The sequence below is a fragment of the Somniosus microcephalus genome, chromosome 13, assembly GCF_052327205.1.
Source record: "Somniosus microcephalus isolate GS21.2 chromosome 13, FLI_Smic_1.0, whole genome shotgun sequence".
NCBI lineage: Eukaryota > Metazoa > Chordata > Chondrichthyes > Squaliformes > Somniosidae > Somniosus > Somniosus microcephalus.
The window spans coordinates 162,973,100-162,989,403 of NC_140999.1; the positions used below are offsets into that span (position 1 = coordinate 162,973,100).

General features: G+C 44.3%; 1 protein-coding gene across 2 annotated transcripts in view; it reads left to right on the forward strand.

The window, feature by feature from the left end:
• Positions 1–9,234: 9,234 nt before the first annotated feature.
• rgs19 (regulator of G protein signaling 19) overlaps positions 9,235–16,304 on the forward strand; it is a 180,043-nt gene continuing 172,973 nt past the window's right edge. For both annotated transcript variants that reach the window (XM_086005499.1, XM_086005500.1), the window contains exon 1: positions 9,235–9,659. Coding sequence is in view for 1 of the 2 variants with exons in the window: in XM_086005500.1 (XP_085861626.1) it covers positions 9,610–9,659 (50 nt within the window). In the remaining variant the exon portion in view is untranslated. The remainder of the gene's footprint in view (positions 9,660–16,304) is intronic.

Sequence of the window (16,304 nt, forward strand, 5' to 3'; positions counted from 1 at the left end):
ATGATACCATTGCCTACGCAGTAGCCAAGGATGTTGATGGTCGGTTGCGACTCAACAGACTTAGATTCATTCAAGGTTAAGTTACGGCGATGGAGGGCATCCCGAAATTTTTGGAGGTTGGCGTCGTGTTCCTGTTGATCGTGACCTGCAATAGTAATGTTATCAAGATAGGGAAAAGTGTCCCTTAGGTTTTCCTGTTTAACCAGGCCATCCATTGCCCGTTGGAAGACAGCCACTCCATTAGTAACCCCGAATGGGAGGCGACGAAATTGGTACAGCCATCCATTAGCCTCAAAGGCTGTGTACTGCTTATCTGAGACCTTCAAGGGTACCTGATGATAGGCACTTTTTAAATCGTAAGTTGAGAACACTTTGTATTCGGCCAGTTTATTAACCATATCATCAATGCATGGCAATGGGTAGGCGTCCAAGTCAGTATATTGATTGATGGTTTGCGAATAATCAATGCATAGTCATTGTTTGTGAGGTTTTAGAGGGTTCTTGACGATGACGATTTGAGCCCGCCAGGGTGACGAACATGGTTCGATGATATCCTCTGCTAAAAGTTGAGAGATTTCAGCCTCAATAAAAGATTGGTCTTCCTGACTAAAGCGCCGCGATTTCGTTATTATTGGTTTGCATCGAGGAGGAATACTGGCAAATAATGAGGGTTCATCAAGTGAAGCTGCTGATAATGCACAAAACGGTAATTTAGACAGTATATTAGAAATAGTAAGTCCAGGTTTGGATCTGCCGAACTCAATGGTGAGTTTCTTATGCTGTTTTTGAAAATCCAGCCCTAAGATGAGATCACTACATAAGTCCTTGAGCACCGAAAGTCGGGTGGAGGGATACAGGCGACCATTAAGTGTCATATCAACAACACAAAAGCCGAAGGTTCTGGTATTAAGTGATGACTGAGCCATCGCAATTGCCTGGTCCGATGGGAAGACATGTAGTTTCAATTTTGCAACAATCTGTTCTGTAATGAAACTATCAGTACTTCCTGAGTCAATTAAGGCATCTAAGATATGCCCTTTAATTGAAACTTTTGTAGCTGCATGAAACAGGTTCTGTGGGCAAGCAGCTGCAATTGGTGTCGTTGCACAGAGAGTGGCTGAAACTCTCGGTGTGCTTCTTCGGGAGAGAGCTCGAGAGGAAGCTTGATAGGTCCTAGCTGGAGCATCTTGATAGGCCCTAATTGGGGCAGTTCGGTAGGCCTTAGCTGGATAGGCCCTCGTAGAGGCTCTTGATTGGCAAACTTTAGCAAAGTGTCCTTTTTTTTCGCAATGACTGCAGATCGCATTGCGAGCAGGGCAGAATTTCCTAGGGTGAAAAGAATCTCCACAAAAGAAGCATTCCTTCCTAGATTGCCAAGAGGCTGCTAAAGTGGGGTCATCCTCCTCTTCATCAGAATTATCAGGATTAGATTCCTCCATGATAGGGTTCACCTGAGACCACTTGCATTGTCTGGTTGCAGTTACAGCAGCAGGTCATAGAGTCATAGAGTCATAGAGTTTTACAGCACAGAAAGAGGCCCTTCGGCCCATCGTGTCTGCGCCGCCCATCCATCCCTGTCCAGTCTAATCCCATTTTCCAGCATTTGGTCCATAGCCTTGTATGCAATGGCATTTCAAGTGCTCATCCAAATGCTTCTTGAATGTTGTGAGGGTTCCTGCCTCCACCACCCTTTCAGGCATTGAGTTCCACATTCCAACCACCCTCTGGGTGAAAAAGTTCCTCCTCAAATCCCCTCTAAATCTCCTGCCCCTTACCCTGAATCTATGCCCCCTTGTTATTGACCCCCCCACTAAGGGGAAAAGTTCCTCTTTATCTGCCCTATCTATGCCCCTCATTATTTTGTACACCTCAATCAGGTCCCCCCTCAGCCTTCTCTGCTCCAAGGAAAACAACCCCAGCCTGTCCAGCCTCTCTTCATAGCTGAGGCGCTCCATCCCAGGTAACATCCTGGTGAATCTTCTCTGCACCCTCTCCAAAGCAATCACATCCTTCCTATAGTGAGGCGACCAGAACTGCACACAGTACTCCAGCTGTGGCCTCACCAGCGTTTTGTACAGCTCCATCATAACCTCCCTGCTCTTATATTCTATGCCTCGGCTAATGAAGGCAAGTATCCCATATGCCTTTTTAACCACCTTATCTACCTGCTCCGCTGCCTTCAGGGATCTATGTACATGTACACCAAGGTCCCTCTGACCCTCTGTACTTCCTAGGGTCCTACCACTCATTGTGTATTCCCTTGCCTTATTTGTCCGTCCAAAATGCATCACCTCGCACTTTTCAGGGTTAAATTCCATTTGCCACTTTTCCGCCCATCTGACCAACCCGTTTATATCATCCTGTAGCCGGAGGCTTTCCTCCTCGCAATTTACCACCCCACCAATTTTCGTGTCATCTGCGAACTTACTGATCATACCTTTTACATTTTCATCCAAATCATTTATGTAGATCACAAACAATAAGGGACCCAGCACCGATCCCTGAGGTACCCCACTGGACACAGGCTTCCAGTCACAAAAGCAACCTTCGACCATCACCCTCTGCCTCCTGCCACTCAGCCAGTTTAGGATCCAACGCGCCAAGGCACCCTGGATCCCATGGGCTCTTACCTTCTTGACCAGTCTCCTATGCGGGACTTTGTCAAAAGCTTTACTGAAGTCCATGTACACCACATCCACAGCATTTCCCTCATCCACCCCACTAGTCACCCCCTCGAAAAATTCGATCAGATTTGTTAGACATGATTTACCCTTGAGGTCTGGGCAACTGATAGAGGTCTGCATTTCTCTTTGCCAAATCCAGAGAACAAGCTAGGTCAAAAGCCTTTTGTAGCTCAAGTGTTTTACTTTCTAGTAGATGCTGGCGTATAAATGGAGAGGCAATCCCGCAGATGAAAGCATCACGAATCATTTCTTCGCGGTACAGCTCAGCTGAGGCTGCCTGAAAGTTACAATCTACGCTGAGCCTGCGAAGTTCTTGAAGGAATTCGTTAATCGATTCCCCTGGCCCTTGTCGGGCTGTGGCCAGTAGATGTCTAGCATAGACCTGATTTGGAGTCTTGGCACACAGTTTTTTTAAGTGCCCGAATCACCTCATCGTAATTATCCCATTCATCAACATATTCAAACACTGTTGGGGTCACATAGTTGATAAGTATCCTCAGTTTAGTAGGAGCATTTGCTTTACATTCATCAAGAAAATTCTCAAAAGTACGATACCAATGCTTCCATACCCTGCCAGCTGCTGGTGTGTTTGGGTCCAAGTCCAGGCGAGTAGGTTTAAGGATGTTTTCCATGATGGGTGGTTCCCTGGATCCTTAACTCCGAGTTTGTCAGAAGGTCTAGTATTTGTGAGTGTAAATACTAAGTTGCTTAAATTGATGTAAGAAAAAGGAGTCTCACACATCAAGTAACTTTAAAGTAAGCTTTAAGCAACTTATAATCACACTATATACAAGAGAGGTCTTCACCATGCCTCTGGTAGAAGCCCCTTTACAATACTGAGCAGTTCAGTATTTATACCAGTCCAACAGGAAGTGACGTATGACAGGAAGTGATGTATGTACAAAGTTCACAGTTCACAGGAAGTGACACATAACTTCCCGGAAGTTATTATTATTATCACAGTATGGATACGCCTGAGGTGGATTTCCGGGGAAACACAAACATTAGCTCATGAGGCGTGGCATTAGTGGCGGTACACAATAGTGACCGTATTGAGTGGAGCACATCTGGGAGGACTTCCTGCCAGCAGGAGATAGGGAGGCCCTTGGTCCTTAGAGTTAGGGTGACTGCCCTCCATACTGTCCCGTTCTCTCGCTCCACCTGACCGTTACCCCGGGGGTTGTAGCTGGTGGTACGGCTCGTGGCAATCCCCTTGGACAGCATGTACTGGCGTAGCTCTTCACTCATGAAGGACGCCCCCCTATCCGTGTGGATATAGCTTGGCATACCGAACAGGCAGAACAGGCTGTTGAGGCATTTAATGACCGTGGCGCTGGTCATGTCTGGGCAGGGGAAGGCGAATGGGAAACGGGAGTATTCGTCCACAATGTTCAGGAAGTAAACATTGCGGTCGACGGACGGGAGGGGGCCCTTGAAATCTAAGCTAAGCTGCTCAAAGGGCCGTGTAGCTTTGATTAGGTGGGCTCTATCAGGGCGGTAGAACCGAGGCTTGCACTCAGTGCAAGTGCGGCAGTTCCTGGTCAGGGACCGAACTTCCTCAATCGAGTAGGGTAAGTTGCGGGACTTTATGAAGTGGAACAGCCGTGTGACCCCTGGGTGGCAGAGGTCGTTGTGGAGGGTCTGTAGCTGATCCCCGGTGGCATTGGCACACATCCCTCGTGAGAGGGCGTCGGGGGATTCGTTAAGGGCCCCCGGCCGGTATATGATGTCGTACTCGAAGGTGGAGAGCTCGATCCGCCACCTAAGAATCTTATCATTTTTAATCTTCCCCCTCTGTTTATTATTGAACATAAACGCTACCGACCGCTGGTCGGTAAATAGGGTGAAGCGTTTGCCAGCTAGGTAGTGCCGCCAGTGGCGCACTGCCTCCACGATGGCTTGGGCCTCCTTTTCCACGGAGGAGTGTCTGATCTCGGGCCCCTGGAGGGTCCTCGAGAAGAAAGCTACGGGCCGCCCCGCCTGGTTGAGGGTGGCCGCCAAGGCAAAGTCAGACGCATCACTTTCCACTTGAAAGGGAGTGTTCTCATCCACTGCCTGTAGCGTGGCCCGCTCAATATCCTGCTTAATGCTTTTGAAGGCAGCATGGGCCTCAGCAGAGAGCGGGAAAGAGGATGCTTTCAAGAGGGGGCGGGCTTTATCAGAGTAGTTGGGGACCCATTGGGCATAATACGAGAATAACCCCAGGCACCTTTTCAGGGCTTTGGGAGTGTTGGGCAGGGGCAGCTCCCGTAGGGGGCGCAATCGGTCGGGGTCTGGTCTGATTTCCCCATTCTCCACCACGCTGCCTAGTATGCAGAGGCGCGTGGTGTTGAAAACGCACTTGTCCTCGTTGTAGGTGAGGTTGAGTTTTTGTGCGGTTTTCAGAAACCTCGCGAGGTTTGAGTCGTGGTCCTGTTGGTTGTGGCCGCAGATGGTGACGTTGTCGAGATAGGGGAAGGTTGCCTGCAAGTGGTGGTCATCGACCATGCAGTCCATCTCCCTCTGAAAGACCGAGACCCCATTCGTCACCCCAAAGGGGACTCTGAGGAACTGGTAGAGGCGTCCGTTTGCCTCGAAGGCGGTGTACGAACGGTCCTCTGGTCTGATAGGGAGCTGGTACGCTGACTTGAGGTCGATGGTGGAGAACACCCGGTATTGGGCGATTTGGTTCACCATCTCGGATATGCGGGGTAGCGGGTAGGCGTCTAGTTGGGTATAGATGTTGACTGTTTGACTATAGTCAATCACCATCCGCTTCTTCTCGCTACCCCTCACCACCACCACTTGGGCGCGCCACGGGCTGTTGCTGCGTTCAATAATGCACTCCTTCAGGAGCCTGTCTACCTCGGTCGCGATAAACCGCCTGTCCTCCCAGCTGTACCTCCTGCTTTTGGTCGCTATTGGCCGGCAGTTAGGGGTAAGGTTCGCGAATAGCGAAGGCGGCTTTACCTTCAGGGTAGCCAGACCGCACACTGTGAGGGGCGGCTGGGTCCCACCGAAATTGAGCGTGATGCTTTGGTGGTGGCACTGAAAATCCAGGCCCAAGATCACGCTCACACATAAATCCTTCATAATTAACAGTTTAAAATTATTATATACAGTTCCTTTAACGGACAATCGTACCGCGCAGTAACCCGCAATAGTCGATATCTGGGTTTTGTCGGCCATAGAGATCGTGCCCTGAGTAGGGACTATAGTTAGAGAGAGTCGTTGTACCAGATCAGGGTGAATGAAGCTCTCCGTGTTCCCGCTGTCAATTAAACATTTAACCTTGCACCCGTTTACCTCGATGTCCACCATCAATTTGGATAGTGGGTGCGGTCTGGACTGGTCCACTGTGATCGACGCCACTGTAGGGCCCTGATCGGGACAAGATGGTGGGCCACACGGGGCCGGGTAAGATGGCGTCCACGATGTCTGCTCGCGAGATGGCGGACCCCACGAGGTCGGACAAGATGGCGTCCAAGATGGCCGCTCCCACAGCGCGCACGCGACGGTGGCGGTTTTGCCTGCGGGGTTCCCTCTGCACACCTTCCCAAAGTGCCCCTTCTTACCGCACTTACAGCAGGTGGTGCCTTTCGCCGGGCACAGGTTCCTGGTGTGCTTCGGCTGCCCGCAGAAGTAGCATTTGGGGCCCCGATGCGTCGCGGCGGTCGTAGGGCTTCTGGGGGGAGAGCAGGGCCCCGACGGTGTTGGGCTACCGGGCGGGGAAGCAGAGGCGGTGTGGGCCGCGCGGCCTGACGAGTAGGAGTCAGAGTTCTTCTGAGCCACATCCAGCGATCGCGCTGTGTCCACAGCCTGTGTCAGATCTAGGCCCATTTTCTCTAGCAGTCTCTGCCGGATGTACTTAGAGCTAAGGCCTGCGATAAAGGCATCCCGAATAAGCTCGTCTGTGTATACCGTGGCTTTCACATCTTTGCATTTGCAGTCTTTGCCAAGCACTTTTAGGGTGACTAGAAAGTCCTCTAGCGACTCTCCGGGTCGCTGTGTGCAGGTAGCAAGCAGGTGCCTGGTGTACACCTCGTTGGTAGGCCGCTGATAGTGGGCCTTTAGAATGTTGCAGGCCTCCAGGTAGGTGGCGGCGTCTTGGATGAGTGGAAAAACCAGGTGGCTTACCCGATTCTGCAGGATCCCGAGTTTCACATCTCCGGTGGCTTTAGAGGCTGTGACGGCTTCGGAGTTGGCCACAAAAATTCCAAGCACTGGAACCAGTGTCCAAACCGTGCCGATGCATCCGAAGCATGCGGGTCCAAATCCAAGCGTTCCGGTTTCAAAAGTTGATCCATCGTTAAAAGTTTGCTAATAAAATTGATGCGCCTCAATAACTTCAAGACTCAAAGTTAACTGAATAAAACAAGGCTTTTATTAGCAAAGAAAGATGCCTGTGTCTTCACCTAGCATTCTGCTGTTCTGCTGCAAGACAAGCCTGGACTTGTCTTAAGTAGGGCCAAGTATGGGCGGAGCCGACACATCCAATGGGGAGAAAGGGGGCGGTGCACTATATACAATACAAGGTAAAACACCGGAGCAGGCAATACAATATATGTAGTTAAGTACAGAGTCTGATGAATGACATATTTCATCACACCCCATCCCCCTTCCCTTCCCCATCCCCCTTCGCCCTTCCCTTCCCCCTTCCCATCTTCCCCCCCCCTCCCTTTCCATCTTCCCCCCTATCTTCCCCCCTCCCTTCCCATCTTCCCCCCTTCCCTCTTCCCCACACACAGGTACACCGTAAACATTTTTTGCCGCTCTTTTTATCGCTTCCCAATCACACACACGCTCCTTTTTTTGGATCGTAAGACCTCTCCGGAAGATCGGAAAACAATACAGTAATTTAACTCTGAAATATTTGGGTTATCGACTAGTCGCTGGTTAATTGGCTGCAGGGTTTATTTGCGGTATCTGGCGCCACCTTCTGAGACTGAAGACAAAAAGCATTTGCTTTGACAGTCTGAATGTAAAAAAAACGTTCATGGACCGTGAAGTGGTGACAGAATTTGCGTATTTATTAAATGAATTTGGAATTTAATTCAAGCATTTCGTGTCCAATTTTGGTACGAAATAAGGAACGAAGCCGATAATTTGTAACATATTGAACGTGCATTGCTAACACGGACAATTATTTTATAAATAAAAAGCTTTGCTGAATGTTAGAATAATGCATAAATAAATAGTGAACAGTTTTTGTAAAAGGCCAGATTACTAGGAGTGCCTTGCGCCTTAATGTTACAATGATTATGTAAATTACAGTGATTATGTAAGTTAAAATCTAAAACTCTTGACCAAAATACCAATTCATTGAAACGTGTCGAATTAGCGTGGCTTGTATCTCTGAGAGTGCAAATGCTTTGCCAGTGCTTTCAATTGCAGGTGATTTAAAGGAGTCAGATATATGCAAATAGCGACTTCAAATATACATTAACAACACACACACCAGGTACAATAGAAGTGGCTTATCTTTCTCGAATAGTTGAAACGTGCTGTGTTAATTTGGAGATTGTACATTATTCTTTGTACTTGTACTACATGAAAATGTATTGTATTTTGACGGAAGACAAGCCAAATATTTTTTGTTTACTGAAAGACAAAAATTGATGCCTGGAGATCAAGTAATTGGCACGCAACGCTTATATGATGATAATAATGGATGCTGTTTAAGCAGCCTGGAAATTATCTTTTCGTGTCGCCCCATCCTAATCTTTAGTCCCTTTTAAACAAAATCAGCACCACACTTATCTAAAATAAACTTTAAAAAAACATAGCATCGTAAATAAGAGTGTTATGTTTATACCACACGTATATATAAGATAAACAAATTAAAATGGTATTAGACATGTAGGTTAACCGTTTTCTTGTCAGAAATTATTAGTGTGAACTGATATAAGATCAACATACATATACACATCCAATTTATACTGTCACTGTCGGGTGGGTTGGCTCAACAGGGCACTGCAGTTATATGGTAACTGCAGTCTGAACCTGGTGTCAGGGCCTCCACTTGCCACTCCCAGGAGCTAGTCTTACTCCCTTTTCCAATGGACTCTGTATGGGCATTAACATTCATTTCACACCAGGTTTAGTGTTGGTGAGAAGCCCTCCACAATAAACTTGTGGAGTGTAAGTGCATCGTTAATTATACCGATAACTGATACATTTATAAATTATTGGATGCACTGTTTAGTCTTTTATCGCTTCTGTTTTATGTTGGTATTAGCTTTGACATTTTTAGAATTGTTAATAGTTCTCCTCGGACGAAAATGTATATACAAATCGATACGTGGCAAAGAAGGGAATCTATATTCTTTGAATCTATATATATATTCATATATATAGTATGATAACAGACCTATTTTAAAATATTCCCTTTATTTCTGAGGAGTTTTTGTTCTTTTGATTTGAATCTTATTGTGCAACGCAACACTTCCATACAAAAGAAGCTGGGTGAAGAAGCTGTTTCTTGGCGTTTAACTATTCAGCATATCTACTAGCTTTAACTTAATTTGCTTTCACTTCACTTTAAACACTCATCGGTCATCACGCTAGGGTGTGTCCTGAAATCAGTTGCGCCAGAAAATCGAATCGCACCCTGTTATCTTCCTTCCTTAAACTTCTTCAAGAATTGATTGTTTTTCAAAACAAAATAGCGTCTAATTTTTGTGCACGAGTGTCTATTTTGAGGGCTCTTTAAAATGCGCCCAAAACTGAAACTGGCATTTTGTTTTGCTGCATGTTAACAGAAGGTGCGAGGAAAGGTGGTGAGACACTGAGACCTCGAGAAACCCTTGTTGAAGATCAGAGCTCCTCAGACTCAGACTCTTTGACGTATTAACCACACAACTGCGAGGAAGTCAATCGCTTGGAAACGCATGCGCAGCGGATCTATGCCAGCCGCCCTGGGTGTCGATCTGACTAAAAAAAACGGATGTGCTTTAGAAAACGAAACAGCCATACACCGAATTTTAATGAAAAACTGTGAGTATTATCTTCATCTTTGCTTGCTGACATTAAAAAAAAATCATATGTACACAGGGATTGGATCTGTCAATTTTAAGGCTAAGCCTGAGAGGATGTATCCGCTCCAGATCCCACAGTCTGACAAGTCTTCCTTTTGTGTAGTGCAGGTCAATATACACCGCGTTCCAGGCAAATAACACATCATTTTAGATGTTTGTATGGTCGTTTTATTTAAAAAAGATAGAAATGCTCCCATAGCAACACGGAGTGTGGTGTTACATTTATTATCTTCCAACGTTTTGAGATTATGTTGTGTGCCAATTAACATTTCTTGTGCGTTAACCTGTGCACCGTAAAATGCAGAACTATCTCTTAGCTGTTGCTGCATGCCCGCCAATAGTGAGAGCACCGATATTTTGTTTTTAAAAATCGCGACCTTTTGCTAATCTCTCTTGTGTGTGTGTTTTTCAATTGTCACAATTTTTAAAAACTGAAATTAGGGGGGGGGGGGCGAGAACAGGTCGGCTCCGTTGTGTGCTGTGTCCAGTGGCTGGTTTTTTTGGAAGTTAAAACAGGGTAGCCCGCAGCATTGCAAGTTGCCGCACTTTTGCTGGACGGGGCTGACCTTTCCCCTGTTGTTGCTTGCTAACAGGAGAGCGCGCGCCGCTCCCACTTGTGGCTGCTGCCGGGTCCCGGGGCTGGTGCCGGCGCCTCGCTCCAGCACCGGGCTGCGCGTGCGGCTCCCCGCTCTCGCCCCGTGCCTTGATTTGTCTCCGCACGCGAGCCTCCGCCTCCCCTACACCTCGCAACAATTCCACTGGCAACATTTGTCAAGAAGTGTCCATTTGTAGTCAAAGTTGTCTCGTTGTCCTGGTTTAAGCTCCCGGAACCTTTTTTTCCCCCGTTTGTTGCACCCCCCCCCCTTGTACCATTTAATGAAGATATGAGATTGGTGCATTTATGTTAAAACGTGGGGGTTGGTTGATTTTTCGGAAAAGAATGGGCACCGTCAAAATGAAGGTGTGGAAATCATAGCAGCTACATTGACACGAATGGGAGGGGAAATTGCAGTTCTCCACTCAGATTCTGCAAAGTGCAAGGCACTTTCATGATGCTACAAATTCCATATGTTTTTCAATACACAAACTTATTCAGCATTTATTTGAGGATATTCCAATAAATAGAGCTTGTTAATGTACTGTTCAATTTTGCTGATGAACAGTAGATCTTGCGGATTACTCTCTGGGTCAAGCACTGTTATACAAGCATCTCTCCTTAGGTTGTCACTGATGTGTCATGTGTTGTGTTGATATATGGGATTACTATAGGTCTAGTTATTTCTTAAATGAACATGAACAAAATTATAATAGTACATGCACACATTTAACACAATGTGATGACAGGATGCAGAGGTATGAAACTGCAGGTAATGCTTACCACGCTTATGTGTTGGGTATGCAGATGTGGTTAGCAGAACACAGATGTGGTTAGCAGAACACAGGTACACAATTAATTCTTATCACATATCAATTAAAGTCCCATGGGTATGAGTACAATCAAGAATGGGTAATCAAGAGTGCTATTGAATTTGTGTACTGTGGCAAACCAATGGCTTAGCCTGCAATTTCTAATGAGCCCAACATATTTGCTTACTGTGTTTCTAAGATACAAACATACTCTCAAAAGTGTTTTGGCACTTTTAACTAAAGATGCATATTGTCTCAGTAAAGCTTTTGGGGAAACCAATATCACATGGTTATATTGGTCAAGTCTCAAAAAAGTATTGCAGCACTTGGGTGGAACATTATTGTGATGAAAGAGACACTGAGTGCTTGTACACACCCCTTGCCAAAACGTAGAATTTCACTCCCACAATACTTTTAAAATATTTTTGTAAGTTGAACATAATCTTGAATTGTTGAATTTTTTTTTAATTTTTCTGTCTTTTTACTTTCTGTTGAATGTTTGTGTTAAAACACTAGCTGCTGATGATGTTTAGGAAACTGTCATGAAGGATTTGCCGATCCAGACACTGGAAGGGAACTGAATTCAAATATGGAGTTGAAAAGACTTTATCATTGTAGCATCCTGAATTATTGACCGTGTCTACTTATAATAAGTATATTTGGGCTCAGAACCTCATTCAAACTAGTTTCTTCAATAATATCCATTAAATAAAAATTGACAGAAAACAGCAAGAAATACATTTTAAAGTTAATAACCATTTATTAGAAGGTCAAGTAATATCTGTTGAGGGAACAGCCCAGTTAACTTTCTTCAAAACCAAGATGCTGCCTGATCTGCTAAATGTTGTCAGTATTTTCTGTTTTTGCTTTAACATCTATTATTACTTTTTTTTAACCAATTCTTTGTAAGTCTAATAAGTTTATCTCGCCGCGAAACATAATCAATATTTCAGTAAAATGCACCACTTCTTATTTGTGTACAAAGTTGCTCAAGGAGAGAACTAAGCATTAGCTTAGGCTGAAACAGTTAAAAGTAGAGAATATCTGTGCTACAATCCAAATGTATGTTACATGCTTTTGTATCGACTCAGCTAAGTGGTTTGAATAATGAAGGGGTCTGGGCAGATGGATAGAGTGATGGCAAATTTGTATCTGTATGCGATATCAAAAGTATAACCCACATTAAATCATTTGTGCAATTTATTCAACATGTTAGTTTTTATGTTTTATTGCATAATACATTTGTTGCAGAAGTAGCAGCCTCACTGGCGAATTGTGTAATGCATATGCCCTAATCATGAAGGTCTCTTATAGCTCACTCTTGACTAATCAGGCCTTGTTTATCTGTAGAATAAATGATGTATTCGGGATTCCTCCAGCATTGTTTAAAAACACCTGATAACACCTGACATTGCAAGAAATCAGTCGCTCAGGTGGTAGCATTTCATTCGTAACACATTATGAATGAAATGTTAACATCTGAACAATACTGATTAAATATAGCTTCAAACTTAATTATATCACACCCCCTTTCAGGTTTTTAAAATCTGTTGTAATTTGTCGATTTGAAATAAACAGAAAAGTAACATTTACAACTTAATTTCTGGAGTATACTTTGCAGATATTATTTGCAATTAAAGGTGATTTCTTCTTTTCTAAAAGAGGGTCCAGTAAATATTCATTTAATGCTAGAAATGATTGTTTGCAGTATTAGCAGAGGAGCACTTTATGCATTCATATAACAGTCTGCTGTTGTAACAGAGGGGCTTAAACATTTAAAATAAATGAGTTAACATCATTGTTAAAATTACAAACAGAGGTCTGCACAGAGTGGGATTAAACAGAATGGACTTGAACAGAGTGTTTTATTTGGGAATTTGGAAAGCGTGGGAATTTGGAGAAGAAGGGGAAGGAGTTGCTGCTTTTTGCCTACACTACTTGTAGTGCTTTATGTCATAGGTAGATATTTCATTTCAGTACACTTAACTTAATCTCGATCAAGTAAGTAGTCAAGAAATTACACTGTAAACTAAGTTACCTAATTACAAATTTAATTTTTTAAAAAGCTCGGTGGGGATGGCAGTACAGGTGGTGTGCTGCAACTGCAGCATGTGGGAGTTGGTGGAGAGCATTGTAATCCCAGACAACCATGTTTGCAGTAAGTGCCTGCATCTTGAGGAACTTCAGCTCAGAGTTTTTGAGCTGGAGTCTGAGGTGCAGACATTGCGGGGCATCAGGGGTGGGGAGAGTTACCTGGACACTTTGATCCAGGAGGCAGTCACACCCCTTAGGTTAGGTAGTAATACAGGTCTGGTTAGTGGTCAGGGACAGGAGGGTGTGACTGCAACTCAGGCAGGTAAGGGGACCCCAGGTGCAGCGCTGGAAGAGCCTCAGCCTTTGCCCTTGTCCAACAGGTATTATGTTCTCCCTGCTAGTGTTGATGAGGGAAAAGCCTGCAGGATGGATGAGCAAGCTGACCATGGCACCATGGTGCAGGAGGGGGGAGTGAAAGGGAATGTAGTTGTGGTAGGGGACAGTATAGTTGGGGATAGATACTGTTCTCTGCAGCCGCAACCGAGAGTTCTGAAGGTTGTGTTCCCTGCCAGGGTTAAAGACATCTCCTCATGGCTGGAGAAGAACTTGGAGTGGGAGGGGGAGGATCCAGTTGTCATGGTCCACGTAGAAACCAACGACATAGGTAGAACTAGGAATGAGGTTCTGTTGAGTGAGTTTGAGGAGCTAGGATCCAAATTAAAAAGCAGAACCTCAAAGGTAATTATCTCTGGATTGTTACCTGAACCATGCGCAAATTGGCATTGGGACAAACAGATTATAGGTTTAAATGTGTGGCTCAAAGAGTGGTGTGGGAGGAACAAGTTTCAGTTCATGGGGCACTGGCACCAGTACTGGGGAAAGGGAGCTGTTCCTTTGGGATGGGCTCCACTTAAACCGGGCTGGGACCAGCGTCCTGGTGAACTGAATAACTAGGGCAGTAGATGGGGCTTTAAACTAATGAAGGGGGGTGGTGGGAGGATTCAGAAAAGAGTAAATTTAAAACAGTGAAAGAAATGTCAAGGCTCTAGAGCAGAGTAGAATTTTGGGTAAAAATAAGCAGAGTGGGTCAGGATGGGACAGAGAGAGTAACAAAAGTAATAAGGCATCAGTGACTAAGGTGACATCAGGGAAATATAGAAATAAGTCAAAGCTAAAGGCACTATAGCTGAATGTGAGAAGCATTCAAAACAAAATGAATGAATTAATAGAACAGATAGAAATTAACAGGTCTGATCTAATAGCCATAATGGAGAGGTGGTTGCCAAGTGACCAAGGATGGGAACTAAATATTCCAGGATACTTAACTCTTAGAAGAGATAGGCAAAATGGAAAAGGAGGAGGGGTAGCACTGATAATAAAATATGGGATAAAGACAGTAGAGAGAAAGGATGTTAGCTATGAAAATCAAGAAGTAGAATCAGTTTGGGTGGAGCTAAGAAATAGCAAAGGGCAGAAAACATTGGTGGGAGTTGTTTATAGGCTGCCCAACAGTAGTTGTAATGTAGGGCATTAGAGGCACATGTAACAGGAGGGATACAGTAATCATGGGGGACTTTCGTCTATATATAGACTGGGCAAACCAAATTTGCAGTAGCAGTGTGGAGGACAAATTCATGGAATCTATGCAAGATAGTTTGCTAGATCAGTATGTTGATGAACCAACTTGGGACGCGGCTATTTTAGATCTAGTATTGTGCAATGAGAAAGGGTTAATTAATAACCTTGTAGTAAAGGGGCCTTTCGGGAAGAGTGACCATAATATGATAGAATTTTATATTGAGTTTGAAAGTGATTTAGTTAATTCCGAAACTAGGGTCTTAAATCTAAACAAAGCAAACTACGTAGGTATGAGGGGCGAGTTGGCTAAGGTAGATTGGGAAACTACATTGAAAGGTATGATGGTAGAGAAGCAATGGCTAGTATTTAAAGAATTAATACATAATTTACAACAAATATACATTCCTTTAAGGCACAACAACCCCACAGGAAAAGTGGTCCAATCATGGCTAACAAGAGAAGTTAAAGATAGTATTAGATCAAAGGAAGAGGCTTATAATGTTGCCAAAAAGAGTAGTAAGCCTGAGGATTGGATTTTAGAAATCAGCAAAGGAGGACCAAGAAATTGATCAAGAAAAGGAAAATAGAATATGAGAGTAAACTAGCAAGAGACATAAAACAGACTGTAAAAGCTTCTCTAGGTATGTAAAAAGGAAAAGATTAGAGTAAGTAAATGTGGGTCCCTTACAGGCTGAGACAGGAGAAATTATAATGAGGAATAAGGAAATGGCAGAGAAATTAAACAAATACTTTTGTGTCTCTTCACAGAAGAAGACGCAAAAAACTTCCCGGAAATAGTGGAGAACCAAAGCTCTAGTGAGAATGTAGAATTGAAAGAAATTAGTATTAGTAAAAAAATAGTACTGGAGAAATTAATGGGACTGAAAGCCGATAACCCCCTGGATCTGATGGCCTACATCCTAGGGTTTTGAAAGAGGTAACTATAGAAATAGTGGATGCATTGGTTGTCATTTTCCAAAATTCCATTGATTCTAGAACGGTTTCCGCAAATTGGAAGATAGCAAATGTAACCCCACTACTTAATAAAGGAGGGAGAGAGAAAACGGGGAACTACAGACCAGTTAGCCTGACATCAGTAGTAGGGAAAATGCTAGAATCTATTATTAAGGACATGGTAACAGGGCACTTAGAAAATAATAATAGGATTGGGCAGAGTCAACACAGATTTATGAAAGGGAAATCATGTTTGACGAATCTGTTAGAGTTTTTTGAGGTTGTAACTAGCGGAATAGATAAGGGGGAACCAGTGGATGTGGTATATTTGGATTTTCAGAAGGCATTCGATAAGGTGCTACACAAGAGGTTATTAAATAAAATTAGGGCTCATATACTTGGGGGTAATATATTAGCATGGATTGAGGGTTGGTTAACGGACAGAAAACAGAGAGTAGGAATAAATGTATCATTTTTGAGTTGGCAGGCTGTAACTAGTGGGGTACTATTAGGCCTCAGCTATTCACAATCTACATTAGTGATTGGATGAGGGGACCAAATGTAATATGTCCAAGTTTGCTGATGATACAAAGGTGGGAATGTAAGTTGTGAGGAGGATGCAAAGAGGCTT